At 35.5% G+C, this 22,269-nt stretch overlaps 1 protein-coding gene across 2 annotated transcripts in view; it reads right to left on the minus strand.

Annotated features, from left to right (window-relative positions):
* Positions 1-399: 399 nt before the first annotated feature.
* The window catches only part of LOC125648524 (Fanconi anemia group A protein-like), a 166,437-nt gene continuing 144,567 nt past the window's right edge, over positions 400-22,269 (minus strand). The window contains exons 34-41 of one of the 2 annotated variants that reach the window (XM_056155795.1): positions 12,693-12,793; positions 6,749-6,838; positions 6,453-6,516; positions 5,605-5,655; positions 3,945-4,096; positions 3,612-3,714; positions 2,137-2,232; positions 400-487 (exon numbers count right to left, since the gene is read on the minus strand). In XM_056155795.1, coding sequence (XP_056011770.1) covers positions 425-487; positions 2,137-2,232; positions 3,612-3,714; positions 3,945-4,096; positions 5,605-5,655; positions 6,453-6,516; positions 6,749-6,838; positions 12,693-12,793 — 720 coding nt within the window. In that variant the 3' untranslated portion in view covers positions 400-424. The remainder of the gene's footprint in view (positions 488-2,136; positions 2,233-3,611; positions 3,715-3,944; positions 4,097-5,604; positions 5,656-6,452; positions 6,517-6,748; positions 6,839-12,692; positions 12,794-22,269) is intronic. The other variant, XM_056155797.1, reaches the window with a different exon arrangement.

Here is a 22,269-nt window from a genome sequence, read left to right on the forward strand (position 1 = left end):
CTAGCGCCCAAACTGCACACTAATAACTGCTAAATGAATTTAGATTGCAAATATGACCTTCTGGTACATTGTATATCAATGTGCTTTGTATGTTTGCACATCTGACATGTTCACTTTTACAACCGTATATAAACTGTTTACGACTAGGTTTGATTTTTTTTTCTTCAACACTACCAAGGGGTAAAATTGTTGAACTTGCTTGTTCAAAATGAAAGTGCATTTACGAAATGGACAAGGCAACACACACACACACACACACAAAAGGAACTTTTTTTCCAATGTTTGTACACTTCCTTATCATGGAATGCTATTGATAGTCTTTATCAAACTTCATGTACTCTGACCTTGTCTGTACCAAGGTCAGTACACCATCCAACCAAAGATAAAGGAATTCAAGAATGAGAAATTAAGACAAAATTTATTGTCACCTTGCAACAGCTTGTTTGTACGTCAGCACAATATCTGGTCCACAGTCACTCAACATCTCCTACAGGTTAAAGAGAAACAATAATGTAGATATCAGGCAAACATCTTAAATCAATAAGTAACATACACGCTCGCATGCAAGTCAACCCACGTATAAGTTGGAGATCATTTTTTTGGAGAAATTTTATGAATTTGACCCTCTTATAAGCTGGACTGAATTTTTTATCTGTCAACTTCATACCGATTTTCTACCAAGAGTTATATTTCTTTGTATATATACATGTACTATATACTCCTAATACCCTCACGTTAAATACATGTACAATGAATTAATAAGAAAATAATTTTTCAAAGCTTATATTTAATTTTTTTGTCTTTTCAGCATAGTGATTGGAACTAAAATTGTACCACATAAAACTTTTATTCTATTGTAAAAGATATGTCAGTATCCATATTGTTTGATTGGCAAAATCAAGTCCCGTTGAAATGTTTTCTGGTAAAAGTTAGATCTATCGTTATGATTAAAAAATTGTAAACAAAATCAAAACCACTAACACATATAAATTAAGATAATGTGCAAAAACAAAAGCATAAAAAGCCAGTAAACCGACAAATAAAAGACAGCAACCAAATTTACTAATTGTTCGAATTTATAACACCATGGGTCCGAAATAACACAAATTGTCTGTATATAGTTACAACATATTTAAGTGTTAATATGTGACATAAATAGCAGAAAAAATCTGATGAAACCCCGAGTGTTTGTAAAATCAACCGTTATATATGTACAATATGTCTATGTTCAGTGGTTAGATAATGAGCATTTCTCAAATACATGGATTACTCCGAAATATCGACACCTTCTCCTAATTGCTAAATGTGGCAGTCAAAGCAGATCTTTATGTGAGAACCGACTTTATGAGTTTGACGAAGAAACATGGAATGATGTGCCTCATGATGTTTTTGGTGTCAGACTGTTAATGGTCATGGTAATTTCATACTAAATAAAATTCTGCTGGCTAAAAAATAACTTCTTACCTACCTACCAACCCTCCTCTGAAATTTAGGATCGGGAGAGGGGAAACAAACATATTTAAGAAATAAGATATCATTTTTGAATGTTATTGGGATACATGTATATGACATGAATTTGGTCACGTGATGAAATCCTCTAACGCCCAAAGGGCGATATTTCTAAATATGGGCCTAATTGTGCCTCTTTATTAGTGTGACAATGATCATACTGCAGTCTGTATCTGTTTCACGAAACACACACCCTTTTATAAAAATGAATATTACAAGTAAAATCAAAACAAAAACATTCACGGACTCGTTATTCAGGAACTGTTTGCATAGAAAATGCTGTATATTGACTAAAACAGACATATAAAATGAAGAATGAAATACATTTTCATCATTAGCTTCACAGTGGCAAGAACTCGGTATTGTTGATTAACCATTTGACTTATCACTCTTGTTGATTTGTTCCAGATTAAACTGACATTGATAATACAGTAAAATGTTGCAAGAAAAAATTTCCACCAGTAGAATGAGCGTACAAGTCGGACATGGACCTCGGTGTAAAAAATCCCCCCCCCCCCCCCCCCCCCCCCCCCCCCCCACGGCAATGACTTGTGTGTACGTATATACAGTAATCTAATTAAAATATCTTTACACATCCCATACTTAACATTAAGGTAAATGCAATACCTTTGACACTTTTCTCAGCTGATCTGCTGTTGCTGACTTCAAACATCCTTTTACAAATTCTGAGATGTCTGTCAAATCATGCATCAGAACTAAATTCTAGAATGAAAATTTTTTTTATATAAAGCCACTAGTCTCTCAAATGTAAAATGAAAAACTCTAAAGTCAGAAGGTGAGGGTCAAATTTTAGAATGACTTAATGGTATAAAGAATAATGAAAACAACCTGTGTTTCTATTGGAATAAGTTAAATATCTCATAGGAATGGCAAATGGAAGGTGGACATAGCCCAAACAAACCACCTGGGCCACATACAAGTGAATATTTCACAACACGGGCCTTATTTCTTATCCGAGTAGCACACAGTGAAATTAAATTAGAAGTACAGTATTTTCATGGTGCAATGATTGACTCTTTCAGTATGTCATTCTACTGGTAATAAAAATTAGATCCTCTGATCCAGTCATGCATGTCACTTGCTCCACAAACTCTATAGAGGCCTCCAAGCTCAATAAACACATACACTCAGTTTGCCCTCTACCTATTCAGGAATAAAATCTCACATAGAGGTGTTTTCTGTATAAGACCTATTCAGCTCTGCCCTAGGGCCTGAACTCAAGATCCATGGGTCATGGGTCTCACAATTTCGGTACAGTCCTCTAGTCATGCATTCAGATTGTACGCTAAACATTCATATTCAGGCATAATACAGAATTCTAAAGTTTACCGAATTTTTTAAAATTGAGTCTTGGCCACTCCCCCTGGACTCCTAAATGACTATGAAATTCCTTATTTTTGTTCACATACTCCTATAGATGTTGCACACTGACGATTAGTCTTGTGGTTTCTAAGAAGTTGAAAAGGTTCACAAGTTGACAAAAGACCATAGACACAGTGTAGCAACATGTCACCTGACTGAAGTATGGGCTAAATCTTTCAACCATAGGATTTATATACTAAATAAACACAGGATTTATATATTAATTAAACACAGGCACTCAACATTTTAAACATATATTTAATGTTTTTTTTTTGGGGGGGGGGGGGGGGGGGGGGGGGGGGGGGGGGGGGGGGGGGGCGGCTGATTTAGGGCCGATATTCGGCCCCAGTCCCAATCAGAAATTCCCCCAAAATCTGAACGCAAAAATTCCCAATCGTAAATTCTGAAAATTCTTTGTTTGACTTAATATCTAAACACAGTTTATATTGTGTACATTTTACTTCTGGTAATGAAAACCCGATCATGGTTTTAGCACAGTGGACACAGTCACAGTACTGGATGCATGATTACATTAATTATAAATTTTCATTAAAAAATGAATTTTCCCAAGTTTCTTGTTTTGATGCTAATTTTCCCAATTGTAATGGCTGGGCCAGGCCCAAAGCATTGGAAAAAACCCCACTAATATAAAAAAAAATTCTTCCTTTAGACATAATTATGCAGAATTAAAGTAGCATTTGAGTCCTTGTTCCACATACCTCTGAACATTCCATAAATGACAGGAGTTCCTTGTACAGCAATAAAACTGAAGATAGGAAGGTAGAATTACTCTGCCATGATGATTGTTTTTTTTTGAGAAATCTACAAGTAGATATGTGCCTCAATAATGATATTGCCATATCCACAGATATAATTTCAAAGAAATTTACTTACAATAGCATATCATTTGTCTCTGCATTTTCTACATTCAGAGAAATTTGTAAAACACTTTTAAGTGCTACGGATTTTTTTTCTGACAAATGAGGCTAGCCCTACAAAATTTTATTTCAAAACGTTGCAAGCATAAAGCTGCAATGATTTTCAATACTTACTTTAGTACAGTGTCAGGAAAAAGACGAAAGACAAACTCGGGCAACAAAGACTTCCATTCATCTTTCTCACTGCCAGCCAAATACGACAGGGTATCTGGTGCAGCAGATAGCAGGTCATCAAAGGCAGCTTCTGAATCCCCATAAAAACGATTCTGTACCACAGAAAAATAATCAGAACCTGACAATACGTGTATATAATTCTTTTCTCAGAATTTTTTTTAAACGAGATGTGTTTGTGAAACACAAATGCCCCCGATAATGGCCAATTCCGAAGATGGCCAAGGTCACAAGGACAATTATCTTCGTACCAGTAGAAAGATCTTGTCACAAGAAATGCTCATGTACAATATGAAAGCTTTAATATTTACCATTTAGAAGTTATGACCAATGTAAAAAAAAAATTAAAAGTAGGTCAAATGTCAAGGTCAAAAGGTTAAGTACCAACGGAAAGGTCTTGTCACAAGGAACATTCACGTGAAATATCAAAGCTCTACCACTTACTGTTCAAAAGTTAAAAGCAAGGTTAAAGTTCAAAAAGTAGGCCAAACTCCAAGGTCAAGGGTAAAAAATGTTGGTACCCACGGAAAGGTCTTGTCACAAGGAATACTCATGTGAAATATCAAAGCTCTACCACTTACTGTTCAAAGTTATTAGCAAGGTTAAAGTTTTTAAAAAGTAGTTCAAACTCTAAGGTCAAGGGTAAAAAATGTTGGTACCCACGGAAAGGTCTTAGTCACAAGGAATACTCATGTGAAATATCAAAGCTCTATCACTTACTGTTCAAAAGTTACTAGCAAGGTTAAAGTTTCAGACAGAATGACAGACAGGACAAAAACAAGAGGTACTATGAGCAATGCTCACTAAGAATACCCCCCGCTTACCCCAATCTCCCAAAGGGTGTTGGTAATAGGTATAAACTACCTCTTTTCTGAGTGTAAAAAACAAATGGCATGACAAACCGAACCATATTGCTACTTCGATGTCCAGTCCGCGTGACCTTTGACCTTTTGACCCCAAAATCGATAGGGAACATCTTCATCCTATGGGTAGTCCATATGTGTGATATGGTGACTGTAGGTGGAAAGGATAACGCTTTAGAGCCCGGAAACCATATTGCTACTTCGATGTCCAGTGCACTTGACCTTTGAACCCCAAAATCAATAGGGAACATCTTCATCCCATGGGTAGTCCATATGTATGATATGGTGACTGTAGGTGGAGAGGATAATGCTTTAGAGCCTGGAAACCATATTGCTACTTTGATGTCCAGTGCGCATGACCTTTGACCTTTTGACCCCAAAATCGATAGGGAACATCTTCATCCCATGGGTAGTCCATATGTATGATATGGTGACTGTAGGTGGAAAGGATAACGCTTTAGAGCCCGGAAACCATATTGCTACTTCGATGTCCAGTGCGCTTGACCTTTGACCTTTTGACCCCAAAATCGATAGGGAACATCTTCATCACATAGGTAGTCCATATGTATGATATGGTGACTGTAGGTGGAAAGGATAACGCTTTAGAGTCCGGAAACCATTGCGTCTACAGACGGACGGACGGACAGACAACCCGATTCCAGTATACCCCCAACATATAACAATATGCCCCCCCCCCAATCTTCGATCTCAGGGGCATAAAAAGTAACTATTAAGTTTACCTTGGAATCGGAGAGCTCAGCAACAAGGAAAAGTGCAAACCCTTTCCATATCTACAAAGAAATTCAGAGAAATTTGTACAATAATGTAACTATACATGTTTTCTTTACCCCATGCAATTAATGATAATACGAGATGTTTGTAAAACGTATACCCCCCCCCCCCTCCCCATTCATCCAGTACTACACACTGTGTTGTGAAAAAGAAAAATGGTCTTAATGGATGTATTGCTAAAGTGATACACAAGATGTGCGAGACACATAAAACCTGTCTAGCTTGACCTTAACTGACATGCCCAGCAGTGGGGATTATGTGCAGGTTGAGGTGTATAAAGTCTCAGAAGTAAAGCACTCTGTAGTTATCTGCTGTAATGGACACACAACACCTGTCTGGCCTGGTAGTGACCTTAATTTTGGACAGACTACACCTACTGAGCAATAGGGATCATCTGTGAGTAGATGTATATCACTGTGCCAAGTATGAAGTCTAGAATCTAAGCATTTTCTAGATCCACAAGATCCATTATACACATAACACTTGTCTGGCTTCGTAGTGACCTTGGAAATACTTACCTGCTGAGCAATTTGGATCACCAAGTTAGCCTACTATGTATAAAATCTGTAAGGTAATGCATTCTCCAGTTATCTACTGCACAAAATGTGGGACACCAACTGACATACCAACATATGCAAAGCAATCTGTCTCTCCCAGGAAGGGGGTGTAAAATGTCATGCCCATGAGTGAAGAGCTAGGGAACTAAATTCATTTTCCAATGCAACAAACTGTCAACAGATCTCAAACAAATGAACTTTTGATTCTTATCTATGAAGAAATTTAGAGATGTTGTTACCTTGATTTGTTGTGCATCATTGTCTTTAATGTCTTGTTTTATAACCTCTTTAACAGTTGGTGGACTGGAAATTTAGTAAGAAAGTTATAAAAGACATTAATATCACTTTCTTTTGATTCAATAATTCTTTATTCAATACTTACAAATTAATTTTCATCATCATGGTGTGTACAGCCCAGCATAGGTTTTTCCAAACACTAAGATAATATATCGACCCTCTGTACATGGTCTGTACAAACCCTGATTATTATCATTGTATGTTCTTAAAGTCCTCTGAAGTTGTAAGAAACCTGTACCTTAAATGAACGAGAGCTAGAAGACCAGCACTCAGCAGAAAATGGTCAACCCCAGGACTTTGTGGTATTACATCGAGCTTCATCCTGCACCTGTTAACATTAAAATACCAATGGCTCTTCTATTTGTGCTCAGACACATCCAATTCATTTACCCTTATTCAAATATTTAATTACACAGGCTACATTGTGTAAACCATACAGCAATATTGTTGGGATTTGACAGAAAAACAATAACTGATTCATTGGAATAGTGATTACTTATGGTATATATAAAGATGCATTAAACTAATCCCTCTATATGAGTGTCATAGTTGTTAAAAAGGTGAGAGAAAAACATCGCAATGTCATCATTTTAAATTCATATTTTGATTATATTTGAAAGCAATTCATTCAATATTGTATTATTACTCAGTATGCCTATGCGGAGCAGATTTACGTCTGACATTATCTAATTACATACTGTTTGTACATGTCTTTTAGTGATTACTATCATTTTGATTAGTTTTTCGTTCAAAAATAACATATAACATGAAAAATAACATAAATATCTATAGTTAACCACAGGTATGAGGCATGTGAAAAACAACATAAATACAATGTATCTATAGTTATCCACAGGTATGAGGCACGTGACCCCAATTTGCCATTTTATCCACATTAGCTTCATTTGGCATTTACACAAAGGCAATGTTAAATCTTTTTTAATGCGCATTAAAGATGTGACAAATTCTAATTAAACTAATGTGCATTAAAACCTCTGTGTGAATGCAGATCAGATTTAACGAGCATTGACTGAAGTTTAAAGTGAATTAAATTTTATGCGTGAATAGGGCATTAGTATGCCAATAACTAATTGTTTAAGAGTCTATGAAATTTGTATAATGCCTTCTTCAGGAATTGTTGTATCCTGAAATTATTTATAATAAAAATGATCTAATAAATAAAGAATCAATTTTGATGGGGAAGATACTTGTCAAACAGCAAAATTAATATGTATATGTTTTATTTGTAAAAAGCATTCACATATACAGCTCTTGTGTACAAGTTTTTCATTTGTCAAAGAGAGACAACTGTGTATATCAAACAAAACTTTCTGCAAAACAAAGTAGAAAACCTTGAAATATTACTTTAATATTTCCTTATTTTCATCTTCCACTGCTGATCTGTTGATTTATTTTTCAAAAATAAATTGTAGGTTTAAATGAAGGGGAAAAAAAGGCCAAAGGGCCACATCGCTCACCTGAGTTACCTTTGTCTAAATTTCAAGATTTTTCCTATATATTTGCATGTAAAACTTTGATCCTTATTGTGGTCCCAACCTACTTCCTGGGACCATGATTTTTACAAACTTGAAATCTGCACTATTTCAGGAAGCTTTCATGTAAATGTAAAATTCTTTGGCCCAATGGTTCTTGAGAAGAAGATTTTCCATATGTATTTGTATGCAAAACTTTCATCCCCTATTGTGGCCCCATCCTATCCCAGGGGGCGATAATCTTAACAAACTTGAATCTGCACTATGTCAGGAATCTTTCATGTAAATATATACTTTCCTGGCTCAGTGGTCCTTGAGATGATTTTCAAAGATATTACATATATATTTGCAAGTAAAACTTTGATCCCTTATTGTGGCGCCAACCTACCCTCAGGGTTCATGGTTTAAACAAACTTGAATCTGCACTGTGTCAGAAAGCTTTCATGTAAATTTCAGCTCTTCTGGCTTAGTGGTTCTTGAGAAGAAGATTTTTAAATGACCCCACCCTATTTTTGCAATTATCTACCCTTTGAAGGGGGCATGGCCCTTCATTTGAATAAACTTGAAGCCCTTTACCCAAGGATGCTTTTGGCCAAGTTTAGTTGAAATTGGCCAAGTGGTTCTGGAGAAGAAGTCAAAAATGTAAAAAGTTTACAGACAGACGGACAACAGGTGATCAAAAAAGCTCACATGAGCTTTCGTGACCCTTCATTTCAACAATCTTAAATCCCCTTTACCATATATACTCGCCTATAACAGTGATTTTTTTTGGGCCAAAATGCCACCGATATTCGGCTGTTTCCCCTCACTAAAATTAGCTATTTTTTCCCAATTATATATATATTTTTTCCCCAATTTCAAATCTTGGGAAATTAGGCCATTTAAAAAATGGTTACCGTATATTACTGACAAAGAGTAAATACGTTTTTTTCTTCAGTTTTATTCTCCAAACCACTGCACATGCAAAAGGTTTTGTAAAGAATATGTAAAACAATAGAGGCATCCATATAAGCAGATATGTAGCGAAGTATAGATAGTTTCCAGATACACATTAAGCCATATTGTTGACAATTTAGTTTGACCACCATTGTATGTAGGGTCAGGCTAATAACAGGAAGTGGCCAACAGTATAGGGTTTTACTAAAATCCGAAAAATACAAAAAGGAGAGACATTCTGGAAACTTGATTATTAATATAATATCTACAAGATTATGGGTACAAATGCTGGTGAATTGATAATTTATCATTTTCTTTATGAAATTAGACAATAAGTATTTCTTAGGAAAAGTAAATAATATCTATGCAAGGTGTGACTTCCAATACATATTTAATGTTAAATAATGATTTATTTTATAAATCAGATCTGAAATAAACCTCAAACAAAAAAATTGTTATTTGATTATTTTATGCATCTTTAACATTTTAATTTACTATGAATGATTTTTCCCAATTTGAGGAAAATGTCGGTAATTTTTCCCAATTCAAAAGGAGGGGTGGTAGTTTGAAAAATAAAAAAAAATCACTGTACAAGTAAGATTTTTTGGAGTTAAATTTGGTCAAAAACTCTATGTCAGACTTATAGGAGTGTCCTAAGATTAGTATTTTTCTGGACGGCGTAATGTATAGCCTAGTATTTTTTAAACAACAAAAACATGGAATAAATAAACAAAATAGTAACTGTTTAATTTGTAGAGAATAAAAAATGAAATATTGATGTCATGTCCCAAAATATTATTGGAACACAAATACATAAGAATTTTGATATGAAATTGATTTGTCGAGAAAAAAATATCAAATATCGGCGCATTTCTCAAAATATTATTTGAAACACAGGTAAAAACATTAGATATGAAATTATCAACCGATTTTTGAAAAAAGTTGGACCAACTTATAAATGGGTCCATGGCAATTCCCTCCCAAATAACCTAAAAACTATACAACCGACTTATAGGCGAGTATATACGGTACCTAAGGATGCATTATGGTAAGTTTGGCTGAAGTTGGCTTTGTGGTTCTGAAGAAGGAAGAAGTTGAAAATGTTAAAATTTATGGATGGACGGGCGATGAACCAAAAGTGGAGCTAAAATGCATCGATCTTCCATTAATTTTGTTTGTTGGTTTATGTCCAATTCCAGAATTTTTCACTCATAAGGAGACATCACATGTAAATGAAGTACCACAAATATTGACTTGTGCATGGTGCTCTAAGCTGTAGCAGTGGGGGTTCTTTGACACGGGGACCTCCTCCTACATTTTTAGATATCCAGAAGACCAGCGACGTCAAATACAGTCAATGCCAATGCTTAATGTCTTAGGTTTGATGCAGCCATCAAAATTGAAAATCACACCTGAATTTTGAAGGTCATCTGAACTCTATCAGGTGTTGCATTGTCAGCTTAGCATGAAGTTTCATAAAGTTATGATGAATTAAGAAGTAAGGGTTTTGACTATTTGTATGAGAATGCATGGCAAGTAAAACAAGACGCCTATGGGCCTTAACAGTCACCTGAGTATACATTTTTTCTTATACTTCTCCATTTTTAGCCGAGTTGCAATGAAGTTGAACTTGGCTATTGGTTTGGTGATGCGGGCGGGCGTCAACAATTGGTTTCCGAATGATAACTCGCAAAGTTTACAATCTAATCATATGAAACTTTGATACATTGTTGGGTACCAGGTAAGGAACACCCCTATAAATTTTGGAGAAAAATGGTCAAAGGTCAAGGTCACAGTGATCGAAAATAGAATGAAAATTTCAGAAAAATTTGGTTTCCGGATGATAACTCAGAAAGTTTAAATCTGAATCAAATGATACTTAAAGATATTGTTATGTACCAGGTAAGGAAGACCCTTATTGATTTTGGAGAAAATAGGTCAAAGATCAAGGTCAGTGACTGAAAATAGATTTAAAATTCCAAAAAATTTTGGTTCCAGGAGGATAACTCGAAAATTTTTAATTATACCCCCCGCAAACGAAGTTCAGGAATCTGTCTGTTTGTGCAGATTCATGTCCGGGCCATAACTTCTTTGTTCTTTGACATGGGCATACCATATTTTACACATGAGTGTATCACCATGAGACGATGCGTCGGGTACCTTCATGACCTCCATATGACCTTGACCTCAAGGTAAAAATTAAAGGTTTTTACAATGGATCCGTGTCAGGGCCATAACTTCTTTGTTCTTTGACATAGGCATACCATATTTGACACATGAGTGTATCACCATGAGACGATGCGTCGGGTACCTTCATGACCTCCATATGACCTTGACCTCAAGGTCAAAATTAAAGGTTTTTACAATGGATTCGTGTCAGGGCCATGACTTCTTTGTTCTTTGACATAGGCATACCATATTTGACACATGAGTGTATCACCATGAGACGATGCGTCGGGTACCTTCATGACCTCTATATGACCTTGAACTTTGACCTCAAGGTCTCACAGTACCTCTTGTTTTAATCAAATGAAACTTGGATATATTGTTGGATACCAGCAAAGCAAGGCCCCTATTGATTTTGGAGAAAAAAGGTCAAAGGTCAAGGTCACAGTGACCAAAAATAGATTGAAAACTTCAGACAAATATGGTTTCTGGACAGTAACTCGAAAAGTTTAAAACTGAAATTAGTTTTTCACAATTATAAATATATATGCCACATCATTCCTGACTTTACAATGTATCCCATGCAACTCGGCTCATGCACCCATGGGTGCATATATTGATTTTTTATACTTTGTACTATATAATATGATAAATATATTAGTAATTACAACTATCATTCACATTTGATAATTTAGAATTCTTTTATAGGTGAGTAAGTTTTATCATATTACAGCCAAATGCAATTTTCTATTTGATTTCTAAAAGGACACATATTTTTTCTAGTTTTCGAAGAGGGCTCATTGCTCATTATAGGTAACCATGCAAACAGTTTGTCTGGTGCCTGAACCCAGGGGTTCTGATTTTCACAATTTTGGTAGAGGGCTAAATGCACATTATAATTGTGCAAACATTTTGCCCCCTTGATGTCTAGAAGTAAAGAAGACTTTATAAGACATAATGCATTTCTAATACATGACCAACTTAGCTCCACCTTAGGGCATGAACCCTGGGGTCATGAATTTCACAGTTTTGGCAAAGGGGGTTCATTGTTTATAATAATCATGCCAAACGTTTGACTGCTTGATGTCCGGAAGTAAAGTAGAAGATTTTCTATGATATGATGCATTTTTAAAATATGACCAACTTTGCCCCCCCCCCCCCCCCCCCCCCCCCCCCCCCTGGGAATTCAGTGGATAACAAGTTTCAAAATCATGGTAAAGGGCTCAATGCTAATTATGATCATGCAGATAGTTTGACTATTTGATTTTCAGGAGTTAAGAAGATATTTGAAGATTGTCTTAATTTTGGCTACACCCCTTAGGCCCTAGTGAGGCAGGGTCCATGAAGTTCATAAGTTTTTCTCCCCTTCAAAAATTGATGAATTGGTTGAAATTGGTTCAGACATTCCAGAGATGAAAACATTCAAAAGTTTACAACCTATACACGGCGACAGACAAAAACAAATAGCAATGACTCAGGTGACCCAAAAAAACAAACACTGGACCAAGTCAGTGATCCCTACATGTTTGAACACTAGTAAACAACACAAAAACAAGCTAGTGACATTCAATGCCTGCATCATCTTACCTTTCCACCCACGTTACGACTTTCATAATACGCCCAAGTTCAAAACATGGATGCAATTTGTTCAGTCTTGACAACAGATTTGTTGTGAACTGCATATGTACCTAAAAATAATAAACAAATGGCATCCTGCAGTTTACAATCTATGTCCAATATATCTAACCTCCTACCAATTTTTGATGCCTTTAAAAATCTCTACTAGTACAATATACAAGAACAATGAAACAACATTAAAAGATACTTGACAAGATGAGGTTTCTCTTTGATGTAGCTATTACCGTATCTTATAATTAAGAAAAATAAATAGACTGGTTGTGGAGCCAAGTACGTCCAAACATTCGTCATACATTGGAATTCATAGTGATCCGTTTATGACAAGACTAGAATACAGAGAGAATAAGAGTCACCATGAACACACAGTACAGAAACTGTGGATTCATTGTTTACAGCATTCAAGCACAGGCAAAAATCCAATGTAGTATTTCACGGGTACCTCGGGAAAATCAAGTTCTAATCCCATGATGTCTATCAGCTGATCTACGCAAATATCATCTATTTCTAAAATTTCAAGATTCGATAAAAAAAATATAAATGAGAAGATTCATTAACAATTTGAATTTCTAAAATCAGCATTTCGTTTTTCACAAGGCAATAATACCGTATAGTGCACAGGGGCTAAGCCCGTTTTGGGCCTGAACCCTGTGATACCATAAATATAGAAAGGGGTATAACTCTGACCCAGATAACAAGAGGCCCATGGGCCACATTGCTCACCTGAGTCACCTTGGCCCATATCTGAAGACTTTCCATATATATTTGCATGTAAAACCTTAGTCCCTATTATGGCCCAAACTACCCTTTGCAAACTTGAATCTACACTATGTCAGAAAGCTTTCATGTAAATGTCAACTTCTTTGGCCCAATGGTTCTTGAGAAGATTTTTAAAGCTTTTTCCTATATTTGTATGTAAAACTTTGACCCCCCCCCTACTTGTGGCCCCATCCTACCCCCTGGGGACCATGATTTGAACAAACTTGAATCTGCACTATGTCAGAACGTTTTCATGTAAAAATCAGCTTTTCTGGCTCAGTGGTTCTTGAGAAGAAGATTTTTAAAGATTTTTCCTATATATTTGTATGTAAAACTTTGATCCCCTATTGTGGCCCCATCCAACCCCCGGGGCCCATGATTTGAACAAACTTGAATCTGCATTATGTCAGGAAGCTTTCATGTAAATCTCAGCTTTTCTGGCTTAGTGGTTCTTGAGAAGAAGATTTTTAAAGTTTTTCCCTATATATTTGTGTGCAAAACTTTGATCCCCCCCCCCCTTGGGGCCCCATCCTATCCCCGGGGGCCATGATTTGAACAAACTTGAATCTGCACTATGTCAGAACGTTTTCATGTAAAAATCAGCTTTTCTGGCTCAGTGGTTCTTGAGAAGAAGATTTTTCCTATATATTTGTATGTAAAACTTTGATCCCCTATTGTGGCCCCATCCAACCCCCGGAGCCCATGATTTCAACAAACTTGAATCTGCATTATGTCAGGAAGCTTTCCTGTAAATCTCAGCTTTTCTGGCTTAGTGGTTCTTGAGAAAAAGATTTTAAAAGTTTTTCCCTATATATTTGATGTGAAATTTTAATTGACAGGTCCGAAATCTTCCACACTAGTCTGAATTTCGCTGCTGTCATAGGCGAGAAACGACTCTGTGACCTGGACCGGTAAATGTCCTAGTAAAAATAAACAGGTGAAATCAAGAGAACGATGACGTATATCTTTATTATTTTAAGAACCTGTGACTTGAAAGGACAAGGTACGTTTGGGGCCAAATTTGGCCCCGCGTCCAAATTAAATGATATTCCCCAAAATTCTTTCATATGGTGTATACTTCCATAAAATGGTTATGATGTCTTCGTAAAAAGCTTTACTTATGTATAATACATATGTAAATGCAGTACAGTTTAGGATAACGTTGTGCCATTTTGACGTTACTTTATGCGACGTCTTGAACAAGAAAGCTATATGTCATGAACTCAATATGAAAATAATCCAATTTATTTCGCCATATGCTCAAAGTTTTATTAAACAAATGTGCACTATGATTTTATTTGAAAAGTTTAATTGATTTTTTCCGAAAGTTTTAATCAGTTGTAGATGATTCGATGCCGCGGATGCTGTGATTTGAAGGACGATTAGTGTAATTGTATCTAAGAATTGTAGAGCAACCCATATATATTCATTCAATTTTAACATTGTATTTACATTTGGATCCAATTTGCATTGTTTTATTCTAAATTAAATGAATATCATATATGTACGTAGCGCGTGGTTACGTTAAGTTATTCTTGTGTGTATATTTACACTTTGTTCTTTTTTTTCGAGCGCACTAAATGTTTTCAGCGAAGGAATACGCACTAACCAATGCTACATTGGATTGTATACGTAGTAAAAAGAACATGAAATTCATTCAGAATATATGTGAAAAGAAATATTATAAAACGAACTTTTTTTTTAAATTCAACACATGATAATGCGACCGAATGTGAACCTTATAGGATGTGATAAGATTTACAAACAATGTGATAAGTTCTACACAGGAGTTGACACTGACACCATGAAAAACCTAACAAATAATAATCTTGTCGGTATTATATTCAATGGTTTAGCACATACACTTGCATCTATTAATTACACTCTTTATTTGAACAAAAATATATGCAGGCTCCTGACAATTATCTTTATATAACAAATCTTTCAATGCATTAGTATTTACGCAAAGGAAAAAAGTTTGAATCATAAATCATATCATTGTCTCAAAGTCTCAAAGTCCGCATGGGAGAGGATCGTATATTTTTGACCCCCCTCCCCTTCTACCTTTTGATACATGCCGATTTAGTCGAAGATATGAAAACAACTTTGGTTTCCCTATCTAATAAATCATTCAACAATTCCTTTTCGGCCAGTTTCTAATGGTGAATGAAGCAGAGACTGTCTATTAACAGTACCAAAGTCAATCACTATGACAGTGCATCAGCATATATAATGCCGTCAGTCAAAAATATTTATATTTTCCAGCAGTTGTCAAAATAATGAAAGGTGTAAGATCTAATCAGTTTTTGACACTAAGTTTGTTCACTATACTAGTGAAAAGGACTACTAGAATCTATAATTTATTAGTCCTGCTGATTTGTGACTAGTCCGGCTGTTGAAAGTAGACGGCCGAGTCGCGATGCGACGAGGGGAAGAGATTGAGAGGGGTTTGTCCCCTCTTAAAGAGGGTGGGAGTCCGGGGAAAAAAATCTAGATGCAAATTGTTCATTTGAGACAAATAAATGAAAATTTTATGACCAAATCTAGCCTCTTTTTCCTGAGTCTCTCATCAAACCATCATATTTATGCTTGAATATCATGAAGAATACGTCGATGTGTAACATAGAACCGTATTTTGTCGAATATGATATGCACTTTTTTCAAGGATTTTTGGTGTTAAAAAGGGGTGCGCATTGTTTACCAAATAGTTTTTTTTTTTTCAGATAAACTCGGCGGTTAATTTACTCGGAGACATATCGTATGCTTGTTCACGTTGTTCACCTAATCGATCTCAAGAAAATTACTACAGAACGTAAAATTATAGAAAATATTATACTTAACAATATGTAAATAATTAAATTATTATAAAACCGCCAATTAAGTTTTATTCGATCTTAGATTCATATTAGATATTCATCATCGTGCAAAAGTGCCACGATATCATCAGACCGTGACCATGACCGGCACATGTTTTTCGAAGCCATCGTTGTGTACAAGGACTTCGTCACTTGATTTTGTCAGACACATATTCAGGGTACTTTCTGCATGCTGCACGATTTCCATGTATCTGGGAATATGTGATTTTCTTCTGTAGTAAATGACACGCGACTGACGTACTTCATCTATCTAAATGCAGCGAAATTTCGGAGAGTTATGTTTGAATTCTTTATTTCACTACCGTCTCCAAATAATGGTAGTGTACGATTACAACACATTGAACAATTGTTCAATACTTTTACTTTATTTCTATAACGTCGGCTATTTGAATTATTTGAAGTTTAAACAAAGAAAATATCGAGTGTTCAAACTTTAATGCTACAAAATATCATGCTTTGCTAAAATTAATATATTATTACCGCGCTGTATTCAAATTCCTGTGCTTTCTTGAGAACTTACATTATTTCCACAAAGATTTCTAGTGAAATCTAAATTGAAAAAAGGCAAGAATACTGCTTGGTTAGAATGTTTACATTAATCACCGGTAATTATGTACAGTGTATATTGGGAAAAGGATATCAAACAATCGTTCCAGTTTTATACAAATGATAATATTGTGCTCTGCTTTAGTCCTCATTACTTTGTCCACAAATTACATGCAACTTTAATTCCAGAGGAGAGGGGGGTGTCCGGACCTCCGCTCTAGATCCGCGCATGATTCGGATATAGTCATTAAGCGGTGTTTTGTGCACATGCCACTAAATGCTAAGTGACCGACGGTGAGTGGGATTGTTAGAGTGTAAATGCAGGAAAAGAAAGTTCTCCTTATGTGTGAAAATCGCGCTCTAATACTTCAACACCAGTTCCACGAATTAATTATGAAAATAGTAACCAATGACTAGCTATCATGTATTTTTAAATAAGATTATATCACAGAACACGTGCGTCAGTTATCGATAAATGTAAGGCGATTTTATAAACAAATAATCATTACAGCGACGTAGCAACAGGGGAATTTGGCCCACGTTCTTTTGTTTTGAGAATGTAGTTTTTCCATAAATTTTACATGCGAATTTTGATTTATCCCACCCCCTTTATGGTAATACTGAATGCTTGCGAAAATATAAGTATGAAACGATTAGAGTTGTAGATCAGGGCCCGGTTTTTCGAAAGCTGGTTAACTTTAACACAGTGGTTAAGTTTAACGCAGTGTTAACTCCTAACCAAGTGATTAGCTAACACAATGGTTAAATTCTGTTTTTCGAAAGCAATTTAACACATTGATTAGTTAACACTGTGTTAACCGAGTTAACCACTTGCTAATCATTTGATTACCCATAATGCACATGCACTTCCTATGTAAACAATAAGAATGCAGGAGTAAATAAAAGTCTTGTTTGTGGGAGATAGCTGATGAAATGTTCATGTATTGTTTTGTTTCAAAATACATGACAGTGACTGTGAGCCATGCACTTATACTTGTATAAATGCATTTATTAGTCTATTCAATTTGAATAATCATAGAGGTATTGGATATAATGATATATACTAGGCCTTTAGAAGCCTAGTTGGGAAAAACGGTGCTTATGTTGTAGAAAGCAGGCTCATTGCATAGTTTATCAAAGTGGGGGTTTATAGGGAGTCGAACAAGTTGACTTCACAATTGTCTGAAAATACTTGACAAGCCAAAACAAAATTATTTATACCCCCCCCCCCCTAAAATGAGTTGTTCTGTACGAGCCGAACCTAAAATCCTAAGTTGCGTGATGGGGGAGGGGGTCGGTTTCATCCTTTATCAGTAAAATATACGGGTTCAGTTCAAGCTTACATTTCAACTACCAATCACTAGTGCTATGATATGAAAAAGCGGGGAAGGGGGGTGTCAGACTTTGCATGTAAAAATAACAGTAAACGTATGTTGTCAGAAATAAGGGGGTGAGGTGCTACATGTTTTGGACTAGGAAATAAAACATATGGTTTTTTATATTGTTTGATTCATAATTGGACAAAATTTATGGGAGGGGTTTAACGACGATGCTAGCCTATAAAAAATTCTAAATTTCTAAGAATATCTAACTTTCTTTTTTTTTAATACTCTTTAAAAGTCTTATTTTCCCCAATACAGATAAAGATATTCACCTTATGATAGTCTGTTCACATACATATCTATAGCATTTTATATCTATGTTCTTTTTATGCATTTATTTATTTTAATATTCTTTTTATTTTAAACATAACACTTGATCCACCACTCCATTTCTACTAAGGGAGATTAATCTGGAATATCAACAATGAAAAACTCTTCTTCCTAAGTTTGTGTTAACAACTATTCTGTATTAGCCTGAATTGAATACTGTTCTTATTAGACAGCCTTCAAAAAAGAAAATACATGTATGTACGTTTCATGCATGCAAATCTTCATTTGAATCAGTTGTAAATGATACAAGGGATTTTCAAAAGGTCAAGGCCAGTGCAGACGATAGTGTTTTTAAAGTTGGTGTTTCAATGGAGATTATCATCATGAACTAAGGGCCTGCATACACTTTGACATTTGGAAGCCAAAAATTAGGTAAAATTACATCTTAAGCATGGGTCCTGTTGCAGGATTTCATATAAGTGAATATAATACGAGTTTTATTGACCCCCCCCCCCCCTTTTTGAAAGTTTCTGCTGAAAGTATCTATAGATGCGTGCAAGATATTGCCACTGACAGCAAAGTGTAACACCATCATCCAACTGTACTAGTTTTTTCCATTAGCTGTTCCCCTTAGGTAAATTTCATGAGATTTGACGAAAATATCAATTTATGACAACATAAACAAAACACCGTCATAGTTCAGCATCAATACACACCTCAGAATGTCTAAGCCTTTGAAATTTTCATGATTTTTGGTCCGAGGCGGACAGAAAATGAAGTAGGCGGCCATTTTTAACCACTGTGTTAAGACTTAACACAGGTACTGGAGGTGGATTAAAGTTAACACAACGTTAACACAGTGTTAACGCAAACTCGCATTTTGAAAAACAGTTAATCACATGGTTAACTTTAACACAGAAGTTAACACCGAGTTAACACTGTGTTAAAGTTAACCAGCTTTCGAAAAACCGGGCCCTGTTGACATTGATTGTAGTCAAGTCGTTTGTTTCTACTAAAAATGTTTTCTTAAGAAATGTTTTTTATCTTTTTTTTTTTTTTTTTTTAAAATTTTTTTTTTACATGTAATGATCGGGGTTCACCGGGTTTTGTCCTCTTGGAACACACAATACAAGCGTATACTTTATCTTGTAGCTTACAAATGAGTAATAATTTAGATATCTAGATACTACATCGTTTATCTATCAACTACCAACATTCACTCTTATAGCAGGGTTACATTAATTGCGTTGATATCATTGCGTATCTATATCAAATATAAAATTGGAATCGGAAATATCAGTGTCGAAGATTCCAATTCTCTGATCACACTATCTTCTTCAATGCAAATTACGTAGAGTCTTATAAAATTTAATATGCTGTACATATGCATATTATTTATTCATAATATTTAAGCTTGTATATATGAACACCATCAACGTTGAAATTTGTATTACAGATGAACGCGGGAAATGGTTAAACGTTAAATTTAATAGTCTGTTCATTTAACAACCAAGTCGAAATTTTGCTCATTATTGACTTTCAACATGATTAATTTGTACACAAAATATCTTTGTGGTTGTTGCATGTGCTCTATCTTTAAAATGGTTTCAAAGGCATAAAAAACGGCTAATTTCGGCGATTTCGGTAAATCATGTCAATCGGAGATAAGGAAAATGACGTCACAGAACATATTACGTCACTAATTTCCACATGTATCATCAGGGCCAATGCCCTAGTGCATAATCATAATGATTAAACCAAGTGAAACCACATTTTAAATTTATCGTAATTTTGTGGCGAAATTTGGGCCTTAATGTACCTTGCTCTTTGGCATGCAAGTAGTTAAAACATTAATCTATGCAAGGAGATCGGCAAATTACGCACATCGCACCTAGTTTAAGATTTTTTAAGCATTTGAAGCGAGTGGTTAGTTTTTTATCTGGGTCAGAGTTATACCCCTTTCTATATTTATGGTATCAGAGGGTTCGGGCCCAAAATGGGCTTAGCCCCTGTGGTATAGTGGGTTCTTTTCCGCGGGGTGAAAAATTTGGTTTATTTTAGCGGTTAGATAGCTTTCTGCCAAAATTTCACTCACCAAATATGTATGCACCCATGTGCAACTTCAGTATTTGCAAGAGATATAAACTCTTCCCCGTCCACCAAAATTTATTCCGTTAAAATTATTAGCATACCTTTGAGCCATCAAATCGCCAAATTTTAGACTCGTGGAAAAAAACCACTATACGGCAACAATTAATTTCTTTCAGTTAAGATTTATGTAATAATGAATTGCAATAAATTCGAAAGATTTGATGCAATCAGGCTTTCAAGTGACATTTTGCAAATAATAAGGGCCATTTTTAGGGCAAAATTATCAAAAAATAAGGGCCTTTTCAAAGGATTTTTTAGGGCTTTTTAGACAAAAATAAGCCTAGGGTTAAATTTACAAATCAATAGGAAAGAAAAAATGTTTTACTCACCATTTGCAAGAGCAATAATACAACAAGAGTACCGCAAACGGTTCATAATACGCCCGTGAAATGCTTACATAGGGTGTTTTTCTTGTGCTATAATTTGTATAACTTTGCTTCAGGTAGTATCAGCCATCATGAGGCTGTGACAAACTTTCATATGAACAAAGGGTCTTAGCTTAAAAATTGAGAGATCCTCAAAATGGACCAAGTTCAACAACCTGCAATTTTTTCAAAAATGGAAGAAAATCAAAATCCTTCACCAGATGCACATCTTCAGTACCTACACAAACACTCCACAAAATAAGGTCCTCACTTGAAAACTGGGAGGAGTTGGGCAGACAAATTATGTACCCTTCATAGAATATTAATTTCTAAATAGACTAAGTTCAACAACCTGTAATTTTCTCAAAAATTGTAGAAAATCAAAATCCATCCCACATGCACATCTTCAATACCCATACAAACACTCCACAAAATAAGAAGGCTCTCACTTGTAAACTGTGGGAGGAGTAGGGCGGAAAAATTATGTACCCTCCATATCATAATTATTTCCAAATAAAGGAGCAAAACTCCTGGAAAAAAGGTCGAAATGGATCAAAATTGCAGTATGATCCAGAGTGACCCACAAAGAAGCTACACAGCAAGTTTCAGCATGATATGTGAAAGGGAAATGAAATTATAAAGAGAAAACCCCGAACGGACAGACAGACAGACATCGCTGTACCATAATACGTCCCGTCTAAAGACGGGCGTATAAAAACTAATTACCCACTCAGAAGATCATACCAGTGGTCATCAACAGCCATATTCGGCATTCAGCACAAACCATGTTATAATTCAGGTGGACTCCCATGGCTCACAATCAATGCTGAATATAGCTGATAACCATCAAGATGTCTTCTGAGATGTACTTTAATCAACATATTCATTTTCTGAAAGTATACTAAGGGCTGTTCCATTAAAACATATGAGGTACCCGGGGACGGCAATTAAAAAAAAATCTATGGGTGCTTGTCATTGGTAGAAAATTGCATATATGGTGGGTACCTACTGTCAGAAAACTGCATCTGTGGGTGGTTGTTTTGATAAAATCTTTATTTTTTACCGAAACTGAGTGGAATGCAACAAGAGAAGGGAAGGGTTGATAGTAAAATGTGAAACAAACGACGTTTTCTGTCTTCATTTTATCTCGGTCGATGAGGTTCCGCGATCCGGTTATTGT

The sequence above is a fragment of the Ostrea edulis genome, chromosome 1 (assembly GCF_947568905.1).
Source record: "Ostrea edulis chromosome 1, xbOstEdul1.1, whole genome shotgun sequence".
Classification (NCBI taxonomy): Eukaryota; Metazoa; Mollusca; class Bivalvia; order Ostreida; family Ostreidae; genus Ostrea; species Ostrea edulis.